At 30.7% G+C, this 26,974-nt stretch overlaps 1 protein-coding gene across 1 annotated transcript; it reads right to left on the bottom strand.

Moving 5' to 3' along the window:
- Positions 1–1,607: 1,607 nt before the first annotated feature.
- On the bottom strand, positions 1,608–4,333 carry LOC107872639. Its single transcript, XM_016719270.2, has 5 exons — positions 4,069–4,333; positions 3,014–3,113; positions 2,540–2,667; positions 2,333–2,387; positions 1,608–1,790 (listed from the first exon to the last, which is right to left on the bottom strand). Exons 1-5 carry the CDS (start codon positions 4,192–4,194, stop codon positions 1,774–1,776), a joined length of 426 nt encoding a protein of 141 aa, XP_016574756.1. The 5' UTR covers positions 4,195–4,333; the 3' UTR covers positions 1,608–1,773.
- Between the last annotated feature and the right edge of the window lie 22,641 nt (positions 4,334–26,974).

Consider the following 26,974-nt stretch of genomic DNA (forward strand, 5'->3'; position numbering starts at 1 on the left):
CCCTGAATCGTAGACCCAAGATACTTAAAACTGTCCGTCTTATAGAAATCCTGGGAGTCCAACCTCACCAACGTTCGTCTTCATGTCTCAAGTCACTAAACTTACAATCCAAATACTCAGTTTTGGACCTATACAACCTAAATTCCTTAGACTCAAGGGTTTGCCTCCAAACCTCTAATTTGTCATTCACACCCCCTCGCGTCTCCTCAATCAGCACCACATCATCGGCAAATAACATACACCAAGGCACTTCGTCTTGAATGCTCCGCGTCAACACGTCCATCACCAATGCAAAAAGAAACGGACTAAGAGTTGATCCCTGATGCAACCCGATCTCGATCGAAAACTGCTCTGAATCTCCTCCCGGCGTTCTCACCCGGGTCTTTCCTCCATTGTTCTTGGGTGGTGTTAATGGAGGAAAGTGAAAAACATTAAAGGAAAGTGTTGTTCTTGGGTGGTGTTGTTAATGGAGGAAAGTGAAAAAAATTTGAAGTTGTTAATGGAGGAAGTTGAGTGTTGTTGCTGATGATGATTTGAAGAAGAAAGAAGAAAAAAATGTCCATTTTTTTTAATTATATTTTAAATATAATATTATTGAAATTAATTTTTTTAACAAATAAACGCGTCCTTTTTTTTAAAAAAAAAATGTCACGTCAGCATTAGGGGTGAAATAAATACATTTTAAAGATGTTAAGGGGGATAAATAAATGGAATTTAAGTTAAAGTATTAAAGTAAGTTGGGAGGACAAGTTCAGGAGGGAAAAGATGTTTTTTCTCATCTAATAATAGATATTCTGTACTTTAATGGACCATGAAAAATTTACAAGTTTTCTTTTTGTATAATTCTTTATTGTAAGCAACTTTTTATATTGATATAAAATATACTTGCAACGCACGTATACTAATCTAGTATTCCATACATGCATACACGCGTGAAGATGGAGGGCGGAGGGGGGGGGGGGGGGAGAGTAGGTCTGCTCAAGGATAAAGCTAGTAAAACACTTTTTTTGGGCCTCAAAAGAATTTTAATAGTAAATTTTATTATTTTAACTTCACTTTAGATAATATTGAAGATGATAAAACACTATAAAATTTAGAAAAAGAAAAAAACTATCTACTTTTTACTAGAAATATTTTAAAACTTTGAATTCAACTCAAACTTCATACTAATAAATAAATTTTTACAACAACATCCAAGTTAATATATTGCAGACAAATGACTAACACAACAAGTAACTCTTACTTCTATAAATAAATTATCTTACTATGTAAAGTTAAAGTTGTGTCTTTTAAAAAATACTAAAAATACTAAGCTAAACACAAGTAATATGTAAGAACAAGAAAAACAACTATAATTTTTTTTTTATGTGTGTGTATATATTTAAGACCTCTTATTAAAATGTGGTTTTAGATCATTAATTTTATTGAGACGTTTATAATGAAGAAAGAACTATATGTTGGATAAAGCTAATGTTTTGTTTATGACGAAGCTCGTGAGGGGGTTGGACGACCGTGTTGAAGTCAATGTTTGATGGATCTATTTAATTAAAAAATAAAACTATGTCGATAATTAAGAGTTAGAGATAATAAATTAGATTTTGATTAGAGATAAACACAAGAAGACTAATTCAACTGCAAATATATAGGAAATCATATTATACATATACAAACTAAAAAGAAAAAAAAAAAAGGAAAACATAAAAGAAATGGATTGAAATGAGTTGCTATATATTTGTAATATGATCTACTACATACTCCTCTCCACCTCTTTTTTCAGTAATATAGTGATCCTGCGGAAAAAAAACATAACTGAAACTCATCACATCGAGAAAAGAGGTCACATGTTTAAATTAAGGGTTAACACATTCATGTTTTATTAAATTTAAAATTTTATTTAAATATTCACGATGTGATGAATATATGATGAATTATTTTCTGTTAGTCATTTTTTATTCAATTTTTTTAAACAATTGTGTGTATTCTCAAGTGCCACGTAGATAAGTTAAGTCAACTTTTTAAATTACACACATTCGCCTCAATACGTTGTAAAATCTCATGCCTATTTCAACTGAGACTGATGTATATAGTTAAAGAAGATCATATATTTTGTGTGACTAACTTAACTATCTAATTAACATTTAAAAACATGTAAAGAAGTTTTTTTCTTCTTCAAAATTTGAATCAAAGTCTCTAATATAATAGTAAAACTTTATTATGCGTACGTTTAAGTGTTTAATTGAAACAAGCTATAATTTAAGTGTCTAAATAAAAATTTGCTCATAAATTTAAGATGCTATAGATATAGTAATATATTATCATCATATATACGTACCCTGCCACCAATTTCCTCTTGAAGCAGAGTTTGAACCATCTCCATCTTTCTTTACCTGATCAATTAACCACAAAATTACAAATTAAATTTACAAAATGTAGAAATTAAAAAAAAAAAATTGTATTAATTACAAAATGAGCATGTTTTTAAATTATTTAATTATATTATGATACTAGTGAAAAATGAAAGAAGTGTGTATATACTTACATTATTATTATGGGAGGCAGTGTTCTGGTTAGTTGGAGGATAAACATCTTGGCCACCATAGTAAATGGATGAGCTTAAATTACATGGAGCTTCAACTTTTTCATTTTGACTTCTTTTAGATCCATTATCTGTAAATTAAAAATATATATTGTTAGGGCAAAATGCTTATATCATGTCAAGAATTATAGCTGATAACAAAGGTGCAATTTTATTTCTTAACGAAACCGGCCACCAAACTAGCATCATGTTCGATCATGACACTCCCACTCGGTCATGAGCCGCCTCATCGGCCTTACCATAGGGAAGGATGTTAATGTTACACAACATATATACAATTCTTAAATAATCATCATAGCATAAAAAGGAACAACTCTGAGACAGAATATTATTTAGAAACATAATAAGCAACATATATATTGTTGTTAAATTATATAAGTGAAGGAGGAAAATATTAAAAAAAAAATAGAAATTAACCTGGAGTTCCAAATTTTGTATTATTGCCATACTGGTTCCCTGGATCTTGGATTCCTGATGAATTTCCATCTCCTGAGTGAATGGGATCCCTTCTAAGTCCCTAAAAGTCACAAATGAAAATAATTACATAATCAAGTTCTTTATTAGGTAATTATAAATAAATTTCTTAATTAATTGATAATCTGATTAAAAAAATAACTACATGCTATTAAAGGTTAATTACGTTGTTAGATGCTAATGGATATTAAACACACAAAAAGAATAAAAGATATATATGCATGTGAAAAATGGGGCCTAAAAGCAAGTTTTGTAGTAATAAATATTCTTTCATCTCCTTTTTTTTTCATGGATCTTTAGTTATTCTAGTGGATAAACTTGGAGTTTTTGCTAATGACAAAACTCTTAATGTGCTTAATTAACAAGCTAAGGTCTAAGAGGGTGTTGACATGGACACTAATCATGGTGTTAAGCTAAGTAACCCTCTCCAAAACCCAAGTTAACCAAGAAATTTGATACAAACATAACCCTCTATCCTAACTTATGTGACACATTTTTGTTAGTACGTCCCAGATGAATGTCACATTTTTATAATTAGAAACAACTTAACTTTAAAGTTTTCTAAAGAAGAAAGAAAGCTGAAAAAACCTCATGAAATAGCGAAAAGAAAAATGGCAAACAATGATCAAATTTGCTCATTTGCTATCAGAAATTGAGTAACTTATAATTTATTTTCATCTGTTAAACTTGACGTGGGAGTCGTTTTATACTATAGTCAAAACTCAACTAAATTTGAACTCTCTTTCTTTTCTTTTTCTTTTTTGTTTAAAAAAGAAGGAATTTGGATGTGTAGAATTCACTCATCATACTAAAACTCTATTTAATGATAGCGCCACATATACTTTATTATACACGAGAAACTCACGAAAATTTTGGAATGCTCAAGCATCCAATCAATTAAAATGAGTGTAGAAAAAAAAAAAAGAATAGGTTATAAATACGAATTTGCAAACACAAAAACAAGAATGCAGGCAGAAGAGGCAATATATATTATATACCGTGGAAGGTGAACCAAAAACAGAAGCAAAGAGAGTTGAGTTTGAGGGCTCTTTAGGACCAAATAACTCATTGGTGAAAGATGAAGAAGAAGAAGATGAACCAACAACTTTCTTTGCCTTTTCCATATGGTACTAAATTAAACAAGAAATTAATGGATAAGAGCCTTTGAAAGGATTAAAAACTTTTTTTTTGGTCTTTGGCTAGACAAAGAATACAATTGGTATTATAGGAATGCACGTGAAGTTTCTTTGTGTGTTTTGTGGTAAGAAACAAAGATATGTCACTCCTATTTATAGAGCTAAAGGGAAATGAGATATGTGCCTATGATCCGTCCATCTTTATTTGTCCACTATATTAAAATGAATTTTTTAATAATGATGATGTTCGATTAATTTTTGCAGCACCTTGAATAAATCCACAAGATACCTGCTACCTCCCACCAGCAACCGATATCACGTAACTCCTTGAATAAATCCACAAGATACCTGCTACCTCCCACCAGCAACCGATATCACGTAACTCTCTCCGTCAAGGTTAGGACAGATGTCAGATGGGAAGAATCTATATTAGGTCACACCCTTGGGAACTTCACTATACTAAATGTAGTTGTCTAACTTTACTTGTCCAGTTTAAAAAATCAAAAGATAATTTGTCACATTGTTTCCATTGTACCCATATTATTAAATATTATATTATTCATTTTTCCAATATTTAGATGATTTATAATTAATAAGAGTGATATAATTAGATTACATTTTTATTAATTGTCTTAAGGGGTGTGTCAAAAAGAACTTGGACAACAAAAGATGAATGAAGGGAGTATAAATTTAATTATTTATATATTAACTTGAAATTGCTGCAGAAACTCATAAATTTTGAATAACAAATAACATATGTAATGTAATTCTGCAAGTAGGGTTTGAGGAAAATAGAATATTGTATGCAGATCTATTCTTAATCTTGTAAGATAGAGAAGTTGTTTCTAATATACTGTCGATTCAAGAAAAATTGTTTTTCAGAAAATGCTTGCAAAAAATGCATGAATAAAACACTACGATGAAATATTAAAGAAAAGAAGTACTAACAGTTGAAATAGTATTGATAACCAAAGTAAAAGAAACAAGTGTCAAAATAAATTAAAGAATAAACTAATGCTAGTAAAATAATAATAATAATACTGATAAGAGAGCAAGTATTTTCTCCAGATTGTTCTACTACTAAGAAGAGAGAAACCGCTTCACTATTTACTGTGATATTTTCAGTAAGTTAAAATTATAACATATATTATCTAATCACTTCTTAATTTTTCTTCAATCTATTTCTATCTCTTCAAATCCATTATCATCGACCCCACACATCTCCTCATTAGAATGTCTGTAAAATTCAGAAACTCATAAACTTCAAACACGAGTGCCCATGCATGTAATTACTCACAAGTTAAGGAAAGGGTCAACTATGAAGATGGTTTATGCGAATTAGGGCCCATTTTATCACTTCAATAATGCTCACACATAGAGAACAAATGCTGACAAGTGGGAATGTTATTGCCTATCTCCAAACACTTGTAACAAAGGTCACATTTGTGTATAGAGTATACAAAAACAAACTATATATAAATTGCTAGCGTTCTAAAGTTGAATATAGTTTTAAATGTTTTTACTTTATTCACAATAATAATTTTTTGTAGTCATATATATGTTTTGAATAATTTAATATAATATTTTTTTTAAAGAAATTCTTTTTTAAATTTCATGTCCAACTTAAGGGAGGAGCTAAGTAGGATCGAGGGGTTCATTCGATTCTCGTTTGATGAAAGATTACACTGTTTATACATGATTATAATTATTTTTATTTATAGTAACTATTGAACCATGTTCGACTTCTTTATATTTTGAAACTCTTAGCGCAAATTTTGGTTCCACCACTGATCCCAACTTATATCATATGCCATATCTATTGAAACAGATGAAGCATATAACAATCTCCTAGCAACTACATTGGGGTGTTTTGAGTGAAATGGTCCAACTACATTATTTATCAGCTCATTATTTAAATAAAATACAAATATCACCCATGAAAGGGTCACATTTGTTTTTCAAGTGTCAATTAGGTCAAGTAGCTAGGGGAATGTATAAACTGGACGTATAAAGTTGTGTTTTGAAATTTAAAAACAAAAAGATTCATAAATACAAGAAATATTCTCAGTATTTATAGAAATTATCTTACAATAAAAGTCAAATAGGAAAAAGGGGTACTTGGGAGGTAAGATCAAGTGAGGCCACCCAAAAGGAGATATACTTTTTTATAGATAGATGGATAAGGTAGTCTATATCTGTCTTCCAAGTAGGGTTAAGTAACTCACATAAAATTTTTCATATAACAAAATTGTTGAAAAGACACTTGTGGGTATGTAAGGCATGTTTGTTTTCGTTAAAACTAAGACGTGAATTTGAATACTATTTAAATGATTTATATATTGTCTTTAGATTTTAACAGTGGATAATTAAGATATTGTTTTAAAATTTAAAATATAATAAAATAAAATTATTATTTGATTAAAAAAATAAAATATATATTTTCGCTACTGATGATAAAGATGATTTGTAATGATGATGGTGATAATGATTTGTGTTAGTGGCTAGTAATGATGATGGTGATTCTTGTAGTGGAGGTGGCTTGTGTTGTATACTAATTAACTTGACGGTGATATTTTCATAGAGATCATGGTTGTGGCGGTGAAGTTAATTGGTTGATGTTAGTAGTTCATAGCATTATGTTGATGACTGAATTAAGAATTTGTGGCGATTAACGATATGTTCGTGGTATAGCGGTGGTGTTATAAGTTATGATGGTGGATGCAATTGATAGAATGAATTGATTGCAGTTGTGGTAGTGACTGATAGTTCTAGTGGATGTGGTGGTGGTGATGGAAGTGACAGGTGTGGCGACTTAGAATAGTAGTTGACAACGATGGTGATTGTCATTGTTGATTGTGATGGAAGAGATGGTTGGACAACAGCTGGTGATTGGCAATGATAATGATAGTTGACAATAATGATGTAGTTGTGATGATATTATTAATCCCTACAGGATTGATGGAGATTGAGTATCAGTTATATAGGTTCAAACAAACTCAATAACTTTTGTTTAAATCCTATAAATATTTAAAATGTAAAAATATATAATTATGAAGCTAGTATTATATGACGACTATGATTTTGATGCAAATTTAAAATTCATAAACTCTAAATTTTAGTTTTGCCTCTAAATTCCTACATAATTAATTTTCACATAACTAATTCTTACATAATTTATCTCTGAACCAAACAACCTGTATTATGACCTTTCTTTTTTCTTTGGTTCACACTTGGTAAAAAACAAACCCAAGACTTTTGAAAGATTGTTTGTTGCCATTGTCAAATAATTTTGCTGCCAAAGATTTTGCAGCTGTAAATTTCTCCAATTCACATGGAAATGGTGAAATTTACATCTTCCATTAACATCATGACTGACATCAATAAGCTCATTCTCAACTCTATAAATAGGGACCTTCTTTCTCATTCATAATACATCAATTTTCAAGATTTTTTCTTTCATTTTCTTATATTTCTTCTCTCTTTCAATTAGAGTATTTAGTTAGAGAATGGGTGTTGGGAAACACTTGTTTGAGTTCTTCTTTTGGAGTGATCTTGTGAAGTTGTTTTCTTGAGACATTTGGGTTAATTAGAATAACTACTCTAATTTTTGTATCATCTCTATTGTACTCTTGTTGATATAGTGGAATTTCTCCTCTTCACTTGTGGACGTAGTCACACTGATCGAACCACGTTAAATTTGTGTCTTCTTTATTTTTTTAATTATCGTTATTATCAACTTATTATTGTCTTTGTTATTGTCATTATAACATTGTTTGACTAAATTCCTCAATAATCGAATTCTCAATCCTAATAAACTGGTATCGAAGCTGGATTTAACCAATTTATTTTCAATAGCCATAATGACTATAACAAAGACTTACATTGAGAAATTTGATGGAAGTGCAAACTTCGAGATATGACAATTAAAGATGAAACCTATCCTAATTTAGGATGGCTTATATGTGGCGTTGGAAAAAAAGGAGATGAAGCCAGAAAATATGACGGACGAAGAGTTTACAGTCATAGACAAAAAGGCAAAATCAAATATCATTCTAAATTTCTTAAAAGGGAATTTTTCGTGAAGTACCTTTAGAAACCATAGCGAAAGGCATGTGGGAAAAATTAAAAACCTTGTATATAAAGAAGACAGTGGAAAATAGACTTTACCTAAAGCAAAATTTTTACACATTTCATATGGTTGAAGGTACTTCTACACTCTCACATCTTGATGCATTTGATTCTATTCTTATGGATTTAAGTAATATAGACGCTGAAGTTAATGATGAAGATCAAGTCGTCTTATTACTTATTTTCTTATCCCAATCATTTAAGCATATTAGAGATACTATTCTTTATGGAAAGGATAATATCTCTTATAGAGAAATCAAATCTATCTTAAAATTAAAGGAACAGATAGATAAAGATATTACTGGGAAAAGTAGCGCAACCGATGAGAAAGAATTATTTGTAAGAGGTAGATCTAATAAGAAGAATCAAATAGTGAGAGGTCTAAATCAAGGTCAAAGTCTAGTTACAAAAATATAGCATGCAAATACTGTCAAAAGAAAGGTCATGTTATTTCTAAATGCTATAAGTTGAAAAATAAAGAAAAGCATAAGAAAAACAACAATGAGCACCAAAATGTTGACCCCGCTGAAGCAAGTGTAGCTATTGATGAGTCTGAGGGAACTATTTTTAGCTACTAATAATAGTTTTAAATCTAACAATGAGTGAATTTTGAATTCGGATTGGTCTTATCATATATGTCCCACAGAAATTTGTTTACCACTTTTGAATCTGTTAGATTTGGAGTTATCTTGATGGGCAACAGTGTTCCTTGCAAGTTTTTGGTAAAGGTACAATCCAAATTAGAATGTACGATGGTGTTGTGAGAACTCTCACTGATGTTAGATATGTTCCCGACTCGAAGAAAAATCTCATTTCATTGGTCACTCTAGAATCTCTTGGGTGCAAATACACAGGTGAAAGTGGAATTTTAAAAATATCTCTAGGTGCTCTTGTGATCATGAAAGTACGCAGATCTGATACGTTGTACACTTTATTAGGAACCACTGTTACAAGTGCTGCTGTCGTTTCCACTTCAAATAAATCTGATCCTAACATCACCAAATTGTAGCATATATGATTAGGACATATGAGTTAGAAAGGTCTTCCATCCTAATCAAAAGAGGTCTCCTGTGTGGACAATGTATCAAAAAAATGGAGTTCTACGAACATCATGTGTTTGAAAAGCAGAAAAGAGTCAGCTTCAAATCTTCAGCAGTTCATCGAACAAAAGGAACTTTAGACTACATTCATTCAGATCTTTGGGGTCCTTCCCGTACCCCATCAAAAGGTGGTATCAGGTATATGTTAACTTAGATTGATGTTTATTCAAAGAAGGTTTGGATTTATTTTCTAAAAAACAAAAGTGATGTTTTCTTAACTTTCAAACAATGAAAATTTTTTATTGAGAAGCAAGTAGGGAATCATGTCAAGAAGCTTAGAAGAGATGATGACTAGGAATTTTGTATTGACGAGTTCAACGAATTTTGCAAAAATGAAGAAATTGCTCGACATCGCATTGTGTGGATGACACCTCAACAAAATGATGTTATGAAAAGGATGCAAATGCCTCTTTTGGAAAGAGCCCGTTGCATGATTTTAAATGTTGAGTTGACAAATGCTTTTTGGACAGAGGCTATCTCTACAACTTATTATATTGTCAATCGTGCTCCTTCTGCACCGTTGAACTTCAAAGCTCCAGATAAAATATGGTTAGGTACACCTGCTAAATATTCTAACTTAAAAGTTTTTGTTGTCCTGTGTACATACATGTAAATAATGAAAATTTAGAGTCAAAGGCAAAAAAGTGTATTTTCCTTGGATATGCATCTGGGGTGAAAAGATACAGACTTTGGTGCCCTGATTCCAAGTCACCAAAATTTATAATTAGTAGAGATGTAACCTTTTATGAATACTCTATGTTACATCTCAGAAAAGAGTCTTCTAATTTTTATAGCAGGAACAAAGAGCATGATATGTATGAACAAAAGGAGGTTGAACTTGGCATATCTTTCGAGCTGATCACGCTCACCTACACCATTATTTTGATGTAGGATGATCGTTGTCAATATAATAATCCAACTTTGAGTTGGGGTCAAATCCATAAGAAACAATGTGAATGGTAATCGAGTAAGTTTGAAATAAAAGAAACTTGCTAACTTCAAACCTAAGATACAAGTATTTGGGTTTTGAATCAAACTTGTTTAAATAAAAGAAATTTGTAACACTAAATTGAGAGCAAACAATGTATGGATAAAATCAAATGAAAAGATTTTTGGAGTTATGCTTTCCTAGGGGTAATAGTGTATGGGCATATGAAAGTAAGTTTCAACGTTAGTTAATTGATATATGGATAGGCTAGGTTAGGGGTTTTAATGCTAGTCTTTCAACAAAACACCAAAGCTTCACCCATGAATTCTTTCGAATACCTCATGGGCGTGGCAAAACAATCAATCCAAAACCTCAATTAAGCATCCCTATTTCTAGGATGATGCTCAAGACATAGCATATTCACATACCATCTTTATTTCTAAGATAATGTTAAGAAATAAGCTAAATTAATTTTACTGTTCGCAAATACCTACTACCCGCATCCCTCTTTCAAGGATGATGTGGGATCTAAAGAGGTACACAAATTCCTCTTTCAAGGATGATATGGGTTTAGGAAAATTGGAGCTTTCATCCACAACTTCCAATTCAACAACCAAGCATTTGTGAAACCCATTAACATTGACTAAAAATTAAAACTAGCAATCAATACCCACACACAATTGCACCCTATTCTAACATAACCCCAAGATAAAAATTTAGCTATGCATGAATTTATAGAGAAGAAGAAGATTATCCATATTTGCACTCAATTATTCCATTGAAACTTAAATGGAGTAAATCCAAGCTTCACTTTCAATCTTTAACTAAATTCTCAATTGGAGTTTTCATAAACAATTGTTTCTCTCCTCAATGTCAAAAACTAAAAATTAGAATCAAGATATATGTTCAAGATGATGAAAATGAGTTAAAACCCCTATTTAAGCTATAATTCTACATTTGTCAACTATTACAAAAATGTCATCTTGCACTTGGTCTCTTTAAGTAAATAATAATTTTGCCTTTGAACTTATTCCACCATATCTCGATCGTCATCTCTTAATTGCGATCGCGGGATCATCTCGTGATTGCCATTGGTTGACTTGACTGTGATCGCGATCGTAACCCTCAGGCCGTGATCACGGTAACTGAGGGTCGATTTTTGGGCTTGCATTTCAGCTTTTTTTATTTTTGCTCATATTTCTTCTCTTTCACCTACTCCTCAGCTTATTTTTATCAAGTTTCCTTACTCATTTTTCCATTTCAACTTTTACCTACACAAATGAGTATTAAGTAAAAAATTTACAAAAAAATTAATGAAAAAATATGATAATTTAGCGTTAAAAGGTGCTAAAAATTTGATAAATTTACCATTCATCATGATCCACGTTCATCAACTGTTGAACAAAATACAGTTGAAACTCCAGAAGTTGAGCCAAAAGTTGTGACTCCTGAAGTTGAACCAAATGAGTATTCCATAACAACACATAGACCAAAAGAACAAATTCACAAACCAAGAAGGTATGTAGATTATGTTGTGTTTGCTTTTTAAGTTGCGCTTGAAACTGAAGAAATTGGAGAATCATCAAATTACTCAAAAGCAAATTTTGGTGCTGATTCAGCCAAATACTTGATTGTAACGAATGAAGAAATTGAATATCTCCATAAGAATGGTACTTGATCTTTTGTGAAGTCGCCGTCGGGAAGAAAAATCATTGATTGCAAATGGGTCTTCAAGAAAAAAATGAAATTTCAGGGGGTGAAAATGCAATGTATAAGGCATGATTAGTTGCAAAGGGCTATAGTCAGGTACAAGGAGTTAATTTTAATGATATTTTCTCACCTAATGTTAAACATAGCTCTATTCCTGTCTTGCTTGCCTTAGTTAACATGTATGATTTTAAATTAGAATAGCTTAATGTTAAGACAACTTTCTTACATGGCGAACTTGAGGAACAAATACATATGCATCAGCCTAAGGATTTGAATTTGAAGGAAAGGAAGATCATGTTTGCTTGTTGAAGAAATTCTTGTACGAATTAAAATAGTCTCCAAGATAATAGTACAAGAGGTTTGATTCTTTTATGTTGGGTCATGATTACTTAAGGAGCATGTATGACAGTTGTGTTTACTTTCTAAAGTTAAATGATGGTTCACTTACTTACTTACTGTTATATGTTGATGGCATGCTCATTGTTGCTAAGGATCAAACAGAAATTCACAATTTGAAAGGTCAGCTGAAAAGTAAATTTGAAATGAATGATGTGGGAGCAACTAACAAAATCCTTGGAATGGAGATCAAAAGAGATCGAGAAGCCAACAAAAAATTCTTGACCCAGAAGAAGTATTTGGAGAAAGTCTTGGAGAGATTTGTCATGAAAGATACTAAACCAGTAAGTACTCTTCTTGCTGCTCATTTTAAGTTATCAGCTACTCAATCACCACAGTCAGAGGAAGAAGAAATATATATGGCACAGATACCGTATTCTAGTCCAGTTGGAAGTATTATGTATGCAATGGTGTGTACACGTCCAGACATTTCACAAGCAGTAAGTGTGGTAAGTCGATATATGGCTTATCCTGAAAATGCACATTGGCAAGCAGTGAAATGGATTCTCAAATGCTTGCGAGGTACTTCAAACACAGGTTTGAAGTTCGGAAGAAATATTAATACTTTGGTTGGTTTAGATTTATATTATGCAGGTGATCTTGACAAAAAAAAATCATTGATTGGCTACGTATTTTGCATTGATATTTGTGCTATCAGTTAGAAAGTTGCATTACAACACGTAATAGCTTTATCTACTACAGAAATAGAATATACGACAATGAATGAGGCGATCAAAGAAGTCTTATAGTTGACGGATTTATTTGTTGAACTTAGTCCACACCAAAGTGGGATTATTATTTTCTGTGATAATCAAAGTGTCATTCACTTGACTAAAGATCAAATGTATCATGAGAGAACGAAGCATATTGACATCAAGTATCATTTTATTCGAAAAATATTACCGAAGAAAAAGGTCTCTGTTCAAAAGATCATTACTAGAGACAATTCTACTGACATGTTTACAAAATCTCTTCCGATCAGTAAGTTCAAGCTTTGCTTTAACTTGATTGTCGTTTGTGAAGAATGATTTTGCCCACATGGGCTTTTACAAAGAAGTATTACATTAACCAAACTCTGGTCAAGGTGGAGATTTGTAATGTGATCTTTGTTTTTCTTTCATTCACGCTTGGTAAAAATCAATCCAAAACTTTTAGAAGATCATTTGTTGTCATTGTCAAACAATTTTGTTGTCAAAGATTTTGCAGCTGTAAATTTCTCCAATTCACATGAAAATGTTGAAATTTACATCTTTCATTAATATCATGGATGACATGAATAAGTCCATTCTCATCTCTATAAATAGGGGCCTTCTTTTTCATTCATAATACATTAATTTTCAAGAATTTTCTTTCATTCTCTTGTATTTCTTCTCCCTTTCAATTAGAGTATTTAGTTAGAGAGTGGATGTGGGGAAACACTTGTCTAAGCCCTTCTTTTGTAGTGTATGTTGTGGGGTTGTTTTCTAAGGATATTTGGGTTAATTAGAGTAGCTACTCTAATTTTTGTATCCTCTCTATTGTACTCTTGTTGAGATAGTGGAATTGCTTCTCTTCGCTTGTGGACGTAGGTCACACTGATCGAACCACGTTAAATTTGTGTCTTTTTTATTTTCTTTAATTACCATTATTATCAGCTTGTTATTGTCATTATAACATTATTTGACTAAATCTCGTAATAATCAAGTTCTCTATCATAACACAACCTAAATACTAATAAAATGTGTTCTGAACCAAACAACCCTAAATACTAATAAAAATCTATTTATATTTTCAGTGCACATATACCTTAATCCCATTCGCATTTGTTGGAGTGTCCCTCACCATTCACCAAAACAAACAGTTGACTCAACTTTCTCCATTGCCTTTGCTTTTGATTCCATTCTTCTCTTTTGGCCCCAAAGGATGTATACATATTCCGGGCGGAGTCAAGTAGAGTTGAGGGGTTCATTTAAACTTTCTTTCAAAGAAAATTATATTATTTATATATGATCAAAATTATTGTATATACATACATATATATTAGATATTGAATCTCCTTCGACTTCTTCGTATTTATATTTTAAACACCCTTAATTAAAATTCTAACTCCGACAACATACCAATGGTTAGAAGCAGATATTATATTACGCGGGCACAATCCTGCTGAGCATAGAATATTTTGATTTGGATAACGACATAACCATGTGAACAAAATGTCAAAAGTACTTTCTTCCTTCGACCTCATTTTTTTCTTTTGTGGAATTATTCTTTGTTTGAAGACTATCAACTAAGTACTTAGTTACTATTGCACTTGGAGAATCCATCTCTCTCTCTCTATATATATATATATATTCTATGTGAATTTGAATATAAATTCTTCAAAATTTTAAGAATAAAATTCAAATATTTTAATACTACATTAAAAGTACCATAGATTTAAGATTTTTTCTTTCAAAAGGCAAATGACAAGTGTACTAAAACTCCCGTTATGTGCGGGAACTGGGTAAGAGTCAGATAATAAGTGTCTCTTATATGTAGTCTCACCTTACATTTCTGCAGGAGACTGTTTCCAATACTTGAACTCGTGACCTCCCAATGATATGATTACCAGTTATTTCGAGGCGCCCCTTCCAAAAGGCAACCAATAGACAACCAAAGAAAAAAACATGAGTTAAAAAGAATGAATTGATAAAGGTGTGAAGTTTGAGATAAAACAGAATCAATAGATCAAGATCATCTACTATTTTTACAGATGTAAATGTATGTTCGGTCGGTCTTTAAGGAACTTTTGTGTAAAAGCTAGAGTTTATTTTGTCGTACTTTCTATTCTATTGCTATCTGCTATTATTCTGCTTTATACAGATTGTAGATGAATGTCGATCAGACTTTGAAAAATTTTTGTTTAAAGATCAGGTGTAATCGTGTTTTGATATCTCGATTGTCATAACGAAAAATACGTAAATATTTTATAGGTAATTCTTAATTTTGTATGTCAATATTTCTTCTTTTTTTATTTTTAAGTCTTGAAAAGTTCAGTAATTTTTGTTAAATATTAATTGACCAAAATATCCCTCAATGATAAATTGTTATACCCTTAAAATTTTTGAAAATTATTGTACAAAAACCAACAAATGAGTATCATAATTTATTTTGGACAATAATTTCTCCATTTTGTAAGAACAGAATAAGTCAAAAAAAATAAACCCTTCACATATCCTTTTTTTGGAATTCCAATATCATACTAATCTTCATGGACAAGCACATGAAGCATCTGTTTTACCTCTTATACAAAGGAATACTATTAAATTATCTACAAATGTACTACTAATTGATTTTTGTTTACTTCGCAAGTCAATATATTTTAATTTAAATTTTTATAGGTTCCTTCGCAAGTCAATATATTTTAATTTGAATTTTTATAGGAAAAAAAACAAAAAGGTTAGAAAGCATATATGTTAGGTAAGACTTTTTTTTGTGTGTTCTCTTTATCTTATATTTACATTAATAAGTATGTTTTTTTTTTGTCCGGACATTAATAAGTATTTTCTCTATACTTTAGTTGTAACTGTAAATGTTTCTATTATTTACATTGTACTTGTTTTATTCATGTTTATAATTAGTGTACTTTTCTTTGGTGCCTCTTTGCAGTATCCTAATTTATTTTGTAGAGTGGTTCTTTAATTTGTATGAAAAAAAAAAAAAAAAGCCAAAAAAAGATCAAACACAAAAGTGGGAAAAAAAAAAATTATTGACAAAGGTATCCTAACTTATTTTGATAATGATTCTTGAATTTGTAGCGGATAAAAAAAATAGCTTGAAGACAATTGTAGGGTTCTAAATTATAGTATACAACAATTATCTAAGTTTGAAGAGTAGCATTGGACACAAACCAATGAAGATTTTAAGTATGGCATCAGGAACTTTAGGAAAGAAATTTATAATAACTCTCGGATTGTCATAATATCCAACATTAAATTAGTTTATTAATGAAATATTTTAGATTTTACGGGAAATAAAAGTCGATTAAAATTTTTAAAATACTTTAAAATGTCTTAGTACAATAAATTAATTTTCTGTTACGTTGTACAATTTAACAATTTATTTCGTTAAATTATTTTAGAATATTTTGTAAACGAATTTCGAAAAAAGTAATGCAATAGTAAATTGAACTGATCGAACAATATAGTGATCAAAATTGATTTTTCAAGCTGCTCAAGCTCAATTTTTTTCTTTCTCACTTCTCGTTTTTTGTTTTTTTTTTTTATTTTCTATTTTTCTTTATTTTTTTACTCTTTTATCTCTAACTTTTATTTTGAAAAGACAAATATGTATATCACAAACACATATTCAAAAGAGAAAAGACATTTTTTCCTCCCCGAACTTGTCCTCCCAACTCACTTTAGCACTTAAACTTAACTTTCATTTATTTACCCCCCTTAACATCTTTAAAGTGAATTATTTCAACCCCTTAACAGCCTAACCCAAGTCAAGGCTGGGTGTTGTTAAGCACGCGCCCTTTGATTGGTTGATGTTATAACCCGACTCATTCTCGTTTATAACCCGACCCACTCTTATCAAATACCTCACAACCTAAATAATAACTCATTTCACTTTTCTCTCTCTCTAAAGCCTCTCATTTTCACCCGATTTCACTCGATTTTACTTCAAATTAGGTTATTTATGTGGTTTTTTATGATTTTTGTATTACTTCGTGATGAAATTTGACTACTCAGGTGATTATTAGGGTTGTTTTACTTTGATATTAGGGTTTTTTCCGTGAATAAATTCTAAGCTCGTATTTTTTTTATTTTTCTTCAAATTAACCATGAATTTTGTATATGTTACATTGAGGTTTCACCATGGAGGCAAATTACAACAAAAATCTTGTATTAAATATCATGGAGGTACTGTTACTGACTGTTTCGATGTGGATGTAGATAGACTTTCTTACTTTGAATTTATTGATATTGTGAAGAAAATTGGATATAATTGTTCCTCGTGTATTGTTTATCTCAGACCTCCCAAAATAAAAAAATTAATAATAGTAACATGTGATAGGGATATTTTGGGTATTTTACCTCAACTTAAAAATAGAGATGTTGTTGAGTTATATTTGACACATTTTGTTGATGAGGCTGATGTGGTCTCATCTATTAAATATGATCCCCATGTGGGAGGAGAATCATGTTCTACTTTTGATAAAAAGTTAAGTGAAGACTTAGGAGATTGTGATAATTTAGGTTTTGAAGAGAACTTTGTAGAAGCTGCAATACCTTATGAACCGGTACTGCTAGGAGTGAAGACCTAGGTGGTTGTGATGATGTTTCTTATATTGGTAAGGACTTAAGTGGTTGTGGTGGTGGTGTTTCTGCTATTGGTGGGGACTTAGGTGATGGTGGTGTTGCTGCTAGGGGTACGAACTTAGGTGGGTGTGGTAGTGATTTTTTTGCTAGTGGTGGGAACTTTGGTGATGTTGGTGTTGCTGCTAGAGGTGAGGACTTAGGTGGTGATGGTGTTTCTACTATTGGTGGAGACTTGAGTGATAGTGGTGATGCTGCTAGGGGTGAGTACTTAGCTGGTTGTGGCAGTGATTTTTTTGTTGCTGGTGGGGACTTTGGTCCTGATAGTGTCGCTGCTAGGGGTGAGGACTTAGGTGATGGTGGTAATAATAGTGCTAGGAGTAATAATTTGGGTGGTGTAAATGGTGTTTCTGCTACTGATAAGAATTTGGGTGGTGTTTCTGCTAGTATTAATCAGAATTTAGGTGACACTGCTTTTGTTACTGCAGCAGATATCCCAATCATTCCATCAGATTGGGAAAGTGAAACTGATGTTAGTGAAAATTTAGATAATTATAATTTCTTTAATGAAGGTGAAGATGATGAGTATGGTAGTAATGATCATGAGGAGGTAAGAATTCTGAGGAAACAAAAGAGGGCTGCCAAAAAGAAGAGATCTGATGAAACCAAAAAGGGGGAAAAACAAGAGCCTAGAGCAAAAGGTGTTAGTTTAGATAAATAGGGAGTTGATGTGGGATATAATGAGAGTTATCCAAGAAGAAAAATAATCTAGAGGGAAAGATAGCTGGAGATAAGTCATATATTGATTCAGATGATGAGGTAAGTTTTGAAATAGATTCTGATGAGGATAGTTATGGGGATGCTAAGGTTGAATAACCTGCTAGAAGAGAAAGAAAAGAAAGGAGAGCAAAAAGAAATTATAAGAGGATTTTTTTTATCCTACTTGTAAATTAATAGTTTGGGAGCTTGAACTTTGTTTTGCAACTGTTGGAGAGTATAGAAAAACTCATACTAGATATGTTGTTCAAGAACATGTAGAGCTAGATAAGTTTAAGAATAAATCAAAAAGGGTGAGATTAAAGTGTGTAGATGACTGTCCATGGTTGTTGTTTGGAAGCACTAATTCTAAGACTACAGATTTTCAAGTTAAGAAATACATTCCAGTCCACAAGTGTAATGCCATAACAAAGAACAAATTGATGAATTCTAAGTACTTGGCAGAAAGGTACAGGGACAGAATCACATCAAAATCTGAAATTAGAGTTTATCAGCTTCAGGAGTTAGTAAAAAATAATTTGAAGGTGTATATAGGGAGGACTGTAGCAAAAAAGCTAGAAACATTGTGTTGCAGCAAATTATAGGTGATCGTGTAGAAGAGTTCAAAAGAATTTTGGATAGGGATGAGTTTTTAAAGACCAATCCAGGTAGTACATGTGTAGTGAGGCTTAGTGAAAAAAATTTTGAAGGTGGAAGAAAACAGCTCCAATCATTTTACATATGTTTTGATGCTTTGAAGAGAGCATTCAAAGTTGGTGCTAGGAGATGTATTAGGTTTGATGGTTGTTTTTTGAAAGGTGTTTGTAAGGGTCAATTACTTGTGGCTGTTTGTAAGGATGGGAATAACCAGATGCTACCACTAGCCTGGGAATTGGTTGAAGTTGAAAATAAATTCACTTGGAGATGGTTTGTTAGACTTGTGAGGAATGATCTTGAGCTGGGAGATGGGTCTGATATGCAGAAGGTAACCTCATTTATTTTCTCTTATTCATTTTCTGAATTTTTATTTTGCATCCGTTTTATACTTATGTCAACTGATATATTTTATTATATTCAAGGATCTTGACAGTGCAATTTCAAATTTACAACCAAATGCAGAATAGAGAAAGTGTGCTAGACATATTCTAGCCAACTGGTCTAAGGATTGGAGAGGTATTGAAAGAAGAAACTGTTTTTGAAAGTGTGTCAAATCTACATATGAGCAAAAATTGAGAAGAAATTTGGATCATATGGAGATGTTAGGAGATAAAATTTGTGGAGATATTCTGTGGTACAACATAGAAAGGTGGTCTAAGATTTACTTCAAATATCAAAGTTATTGTGATAGTGTTGACAACAACATGGATGAAAGCTTCAACTCATGGATACTAGGGGCAAGATACAAGACAATCATTCAATGCTTGAGAAAATAAGGGTTAAGGTGATGAGAAGAATAGGACAGTTGAGATGGTTTTTTGAAACATGGATAACTGATATTTCTCCTATGGCACTAAAAGTGTTGCAAGATAACACATCAAAATCAATGAAGTGTACTCTTGAGTGAAATGGTGAATTTGATTTTGAAGTTAAGGATAGATGGAGAAATAATTTTATAGTGAATTTGTGGGATAATACTTGTACATGTAGGTCTTGGATGTTAAAAGGTATACCTTGTTGTCATGCCATAGCTGCACTACACTTTAGATTGCTAGAACCCATTAACTATGTTGCACATTAGTATACCAAGAAAAGTTACCTCAAGACTTATAGTTACTTCATTCAGCATGTTACTGGTATGAAAATGTGGCCTAAGTAAACCAATCTTTCTGTTATACCACCTACAATAAGAAAGCTTCCAGGCAGATCCGGTAAATCTAGAAAAAAAAAAGCAGAATGAAAATAGGAATGGAAAGTTGTCAAAGAAGGGCATTGAGATGACCTGCAACACATGTCACAACAAGGGTCATAATAAAAGGAGTTGTCTATTGAATTCAAGTTCCACTAAAACTAGTGTGGGTTCTTCTTCTGCAGCACCAAGCACAAGTAGAGGAAGACCAAAAGGATCTACAAAGGTAACATTTGACTTGTAATTTACTAGTATTTTAATTCTCTTTTATTTTATTTTATTGTTTACTCTCATTATATTTTTTCTTATGTGTTATAGGCTGTTGCTGCAGCAGCAGCTATCGGCAGAGGAAGAGGATCATCGACAACAATTGCTACTATTGCGGGTATTGATAGAGGAAAAGAAACTGCAACTTGTGTTGTTGATAGTGCTATTGGTAGAGGCAGAGGAGTTGGTGCTGCAGTTATTGGTGGAGCTAGTAGAGGTAGAAGAGTTGGTGCTGCAGTTATTGGTGGAGCTAGTAGAGGTAGAAGAGGTGGTGTTGTTAGTTATGCTGGTACATCAAGAGGAGATGGTGTCACTGATGCTAGCAAAGGTAGAGGGACAGCTTATAAATGACCTAGGATGGTTGGAATAGGGGTGATTCATACAGAGAGTGGTTTTAAATCCTCAATGTAAGTTAATTTTTTTTTATTATATTTGTCTAGTTTAAAGTAAACCTTTTTCAAGTCTTTAGTTAAATTTGTTCTCTTTTATTTTTGTCGGCCTGAAATGCCTATGAACTCCTCCATAGTGACTGGAAATCTTGGACATCACAAACCAACCTCAGGTGTGAAATAGAAAGGATAGAAAATTGTGACCCAACAAGGACTTGAAGACATAAGAGCACAGAAAAGAATGAGGACAAGGTCAAATGTCGTTGAACTATATCATCTAATCCAAACAAGTTCAACAACTTTCCAGTAGAAGCCTGATTATATTTTTCTCTTTGTGTATTGATGGTGTGTAATGAAACAGTAGTGATTTTAACTTAGCTAGTAGTTCAGTTGTGGTGACTTCAACTATGCAGCTGTGACTACACTAATTTGACATGTTTTAAAAACAATGAGGCAGTAGTGACTGTATTTTTGGTTAATGTTTCTGTTGAAATATCAGCAGCTGTGACTGCATTTTTTTAGCTAATGTTTCTGTTGAAATATCAGCAGCTGTGACTGCATTTTTTTGGCTAATATTTCTATTGAAATATCAGCAGTTGTGACTGCATTTCTATTGTCTTATGCCTGCAGTATTTTGACATTTTGCAGTTTCAAATTGCAATTTGTTGCCTACACTTATTTTTTGGCTACTAAGTGATTCAAATGCAATCAATTTAAGAATAAATACTCAAACAAACACAAAAGAAGTATAAGTTGCACCATTACAAAAGATAAACAAATATAATTCACTTCATCTAACAACCTTTCTCTTCTTCATATATGTAAGAGAATCCAAATACAAAAGAAGTTGCACTACTCAACACAATAATTTGCAACACATCATATAACAAGAACCTAGTGCTAAGGTAACCTCATTGAACCATTTTTCATATAAAGCATCCCAACCAAATAGCTTAAAGCTATCATTAATATACAACAAAAAAACATAACAAAGAAATGAGTATTGTCTCTAGTCCTTCCTTCAGCTATTTGTCTCCAATTCTTTTATTTCTCCTTGATCTTTCGAATCTCTTCTTCCAACTTCTCCAATTTTATATTAATCCCATTATCATTATGTTTGGATTCTTTAGGCTTGTCAACTTTTTCTGAACCTTCCTTGATTGATTTGCTCAATCAATTTCTCAACTTTATTGAAACGACAAGATTCAACTACATTCTCAAGCTTACTTAGTTTTTCAATTAGTTTAGGAATCACATAGTTGAACCTCGAATTAATGTCTTCTGAATTCCTCCAACGCTAAAAATCGCAAGATCTTGGACCCTTCAATGGTGACAAATAAAGAATGAATTAACCTCATTTCTCTTAATCAATTCTGTCAAAATAACAAAATAAAATGCAAAATTTGATATTTACCTCATAATAAGGACATGCCTAATACCTTCTACCGAGATTACTTGAAGTTCAGATGTCTTCAAATGCAAAAAAATTCCATGATTACAATGGATAACTTGCTTCAAAGCAGAATCATTTTCCTCCATACATAGTTTACTCAAATTAACTGACTTCATTATTGTGTGCTACAAGAAATTCATTTCAACAAATAAGATAAAATTTAGAAACAAAATTAAAGGAGACGATAAACAAAGTAATTCAAAAATTAATTACGAAAGTAATTTCTAATAAACTATAGACAAAGTAATGAATGAGATTATATCTTAATACGGAAAGAGACGAAGCTAAAATCAATTTGATTTTATATTTTTAATCTCAAATTTATGCGGCTTAATACAAATAAAGAGAAAGCAATTTTAATTTTTGCATAACTTTCATGAATTGAAGAAATTTTGGATTGAAGATGAAGAAGAAGAAGGAGGAGGATAAATTAGGGTTTTTTGTAAAATAATAGATATAACTGTTAGGGGGGTTCAAACGGGTATTTAAAAGAAACATAAAAGAAATTAAAAAGACAAAAATGAGTTTTTACGCGCCCAGCAACGCTTGTTTACACGCGGGCTGTTAAAGGGTTGAAAGAATTCACTTTAAAGATGTTAAGGGGGGTAAATAAACAGAAGTTAAGTTTAAGTGCTAAAGTGAGTTGGGACGACAAGTTCAGGGGGGAAAAGATGTCTTGAATAATATACAAAATACATAACCATACAGATCCAGATATGTATTTACAGTACAAAACATATATATGTATCTGCATATGTATTTATAAAAATACATACCTCACTCATATGTATATATAAACATATAAGACACAAAATCTTTATAACAAAAAAGATAACTATATACATATACATATAAGTAATCAAAAAATAGATGATACATATCCTATATGCTTATATATACATGTGAGTCAGATATATATTTCTGTAAATACGTATGCAGATATATATATATATGTGTGTTTTTTACCCTAAATACATATGTAAATTTGTATGTCTATTTATTTTGTATATTTTTTGAATATGTATATGTGATATAAATATTTGCCTTTTAACAATTAAAAATAGAGATAGAAGAGTAAAAAAAAGAAAAAAAAGAAAAAGAAAAAGACAAAAACGAAAAATAAAAATCTGAAAAAAATAGAAGTGAAAAAGGAAAAAAAAAAAAGAAAAATAGAAACTAGAAATAGAAGTGTAAAAGCAAAAGCGAAAAAAATAAAAGAAAAGAAGAAGAAAATGAAAAAAATATGAAAAAGGAAAAAATATAAAAAAAAAAAAAGAAAAAAAAAAAAAATTAAAATTAAAAAAAAAATAAAACGATAAAAAAAAAATGAAAAATCCAGCAAGAAAAAAGTTAGAGATATAAGAGAGTGGTATTTTAAAATTTTGAATATCATGAAGATAATAATCTTCATAATTAAGTTTGATTTGAAAAAGAAATTTACTAATTTAAATAAGAGTAATTTATGGGAAAGGAAAAAAATTGAAAGAGGAATCTAAGAGATTTCAAACAATAAAAGATAAAGTAAAAATCAGACATGAAAAAAAGAATTTTATACATGGTAACTTCTCAAAGGCAGTAAGTGGGGGACCACACTTAAAATAATGTTATATTTGCTAAACAATGTAATTTCATTTAAGTGTTATTTTTTTTTTCATAATTTAAGTCTTAATTATGCTTGTAGTTTTTCCTATAATAATTTATTATTTTAACATAAGTATTACAATAATCGACGAGTGAAATTCATGCAATGCACGTACTCTCTATCATTTTCTTTGGTAAGCATGATCTTTTTATTAATTAAAATTTTCTATTGTTTAGAGTTATGTAGCATATCTATACTTTTCTTTTGTAATCATGGTGTCCGAATTAGCTTGTGCATACTTCTAGTAATTCTACGAGATATCTACCATCTCCCTCAACAATAGGTTCCGAATAATTCTCTCCATCAAAATTAGAACAGAATATATATACTTCCAAAATATAGTCTTTTTTATTTATTTAACTTCTTTGTTTCAACTAATTAATTTGTTTGTTGTTGTTGTCTTTGTTATGATGCAAGACAATTATAGTAATTAACATTTTTCAAGTAAAGTTCTATTGCCTGAATAATAATGTGCTTTCATATATTAATTAATAAAAAAAAAATTCACTTTCGATTTAAGTTAAAATATCACATTTTACTTGACATAATATATACATGCAAAGCACGTACACTAAACTAGTTCTTATAAGAAATCGAAGAAATAACTCAACTCATCGTCATAGGCTTAAACTAAAAAATTCTAAACAACCAAATTAATTAGTTGAAACAAAACTTAAAAAGATCGGTCCATCCAAACTTATTTGATTAGATTTAGATTGTAATTTATGTGCATATATCTATGTTATATGATAGGGTTGGTGGGTTTAATAATAATTAATGATTACTAAAATAGTTAAAGCATTAAGATCATGATTAGAAAATCTATCGGACTTTGTTCTGTGATTTTTATGAGTAGCTTGCCATTTTTACATATCCTTTAGGACAATTAAATAATGAAGGGAAAGCAAAATTTATTATTTAGTACTCCCACTATTCCTTTTAGTTGGCATAGTTTTAGTTTTAGTATCAAACGATAAAAACCTTATCAATATTTTAATATGTAGCTTTTCATCATATTAATTTGAGAATAATTACAATGTTTAATATTTTTTGTATAATTTTTAAATATTTAAATCTAAATTTTAAAATATTAAATTAATTTAATTTAATTTACATTTAAAAAGTAATCAAATCAACTCTTAAAAAGCGAATTATGATAATTAAAAGAGCATAGGGAATAGTAATTAATATTTTATAGGAATATCCATTTGTTGGAGTCTTGAATTTGAATTTTGGGTACAAAGTCTCCTTTGATAGAAAATATTTTATTTCTCATAAGTAAAATATTTTTGACACGAATTTAGATTAATCAAGCCCAAAACAATATCAAACATTCGATAAGAAAAAAAATAACAAAAACATAAGTAATGATCATCTCAAGGACAATAATGTTAATAACCCACCAATATGGATTGTAGTGAAATGGATGGGGTTGTTCCACCCTTAACCAGAGGTCGAAGGTTCGACCCTGAGTATGGAGAAAACTCTGTTGGGAGCGCTGCCACCTTAATGGGCCCTGCAACACGCGATCCAGATTAGTCGGGGCTCCAATGCGGACACCAAACACCGAATGAGAAACCAAAAAAAAAATGTTAATAGGCCTATTTATAGTATAATTTCCATTTTAAATTTTGTCACGCTTGATCATTAAATATCACTCTAGTATGATCCTCGTCCATTCACTAAAAAAATTGTGTTCAAAGGAAAGATATTCCGAAAGAAACTATAAAGAAAGAGTTCAATTTATAAATGGGTGAAAATCATTTTTCCTCAACAATTTTACCTTAAAAATTAAATCCCCCTCAACTTTCAACAATAGTCATACTTTCTTCCTTTATCTTAATTAGATTTTTAAAATATCTATTATACCCTTTCATCATATTTTTTTCTTTTTTACTTCTTTAAAATCATCATATTTTCATTTTTTAAATCCATATAACAAATTTTTCATAAAATCATGAGCATTATCTTCTGGGCAAAAAAAATGAGAAATACTATATAAGTATATAAGCTAATGATGGTCTATAATGAAGTAAATTAACATAGGAGGAAATTAGTTTTATTAATAATAATCAAAAATCTAATATTTATTTTATAAGTGAAAATAATAAGTAATATTAACTTTATAAACATATTTCAATGCAGAAAATACAAAATAATGAATAAAATAAAGCCAAATTTTTAAAAGATTATATTTATTTAGATAAATTATAATTTATGTACTCCCTCCGTTTAAAAAAAGAATAATCTACTTTGACTTGGCACAAAGTATAAAAAAAAATAAAGAAGATTTTTGAATCATGTGGCCTTAAATTAAAGTTATGTCAAATGTACTAAAATACCCTTTAATCTTGTGATCCTAAACATGTCGTGTGAAAAGTTGAAATTAAAGTATTATTAAAAAAGAAAATGGGTCGGAAGGAGTAATACTCTATTAAATGATAATCACCACTCATTTTTTATTTATATAGATAATAGATAATATAGTTTCTTATTACTTGACCCTCATACTAAAAATAGTTGTTTTAATTTACTTGACCTCATCTATTGTTTTTACTTAAATATTTTCAAAAATTCTTATGAACCACTTAAAAACTGTCAAGTGGCTTATTATGAAACTGCCATTTGTCTTAATATGGAGGCTTTATCCTCTCCTTTTAATAATATATAGATATAGATTATAGAGAAAAAGCTCAAATATGCCACTGAACTATCAGAAATGACTCATTCATGCCATCGCCATTATAAAACTGATTTATCCTTGACATTACTTCTTAACGGTGGTTTTCTAAAAAACTGTTTTGCCACGTGGCCTCTTATTAGAGGTCCACGCCATTTTTTATTATTTTTTTAGTTTTGATCCATTAAGAAGAA

The sequence above is a fragment of the Capsicum annuum genome, chromosome 5 (assembly GCF_002878395.1).
Source record: "Capsicum annuum cultivar UCD-10X-F1 chromosome 5, UCD10Xv1.1, whole genome shotgun sequence".
Classification (NCBI taxonomy): domain Eukaryota; kingdom Viridiplantae; phylum Streptophyta; class Magnoliopsida; order Solanales; family Solanaceae; genus Capsicum; species Capsicum annuum.

What these genes read in the sequence shown, in the direction of transcription:
- LOC107872639 (XM_016719270.2), bottom strand. Translation starts at nt 4,194, where the DNA reads ATGGAAAAGGCAAAGAAAGTTGTTGGTTCATCTTCTTCTTCTTCATCT. An exon ending in TACAAAATTTGGAACTCCAG is followed by an intron (nt 2,668 to 3,013) that starts GTTAATTTCTAT and finishes TTTAATTTACAG; the next exon opens with ATAATGGATCTAAAAGAAGT. An exon ending in CTGCCTCCCATAATAATAAT is followed by an intron (nt 2,388 to 2,539) that starts GTAAGTATATAC and finishes TTAATTGATCAG; the next exon opens with GTAAAGAAAGATGGAGATGG.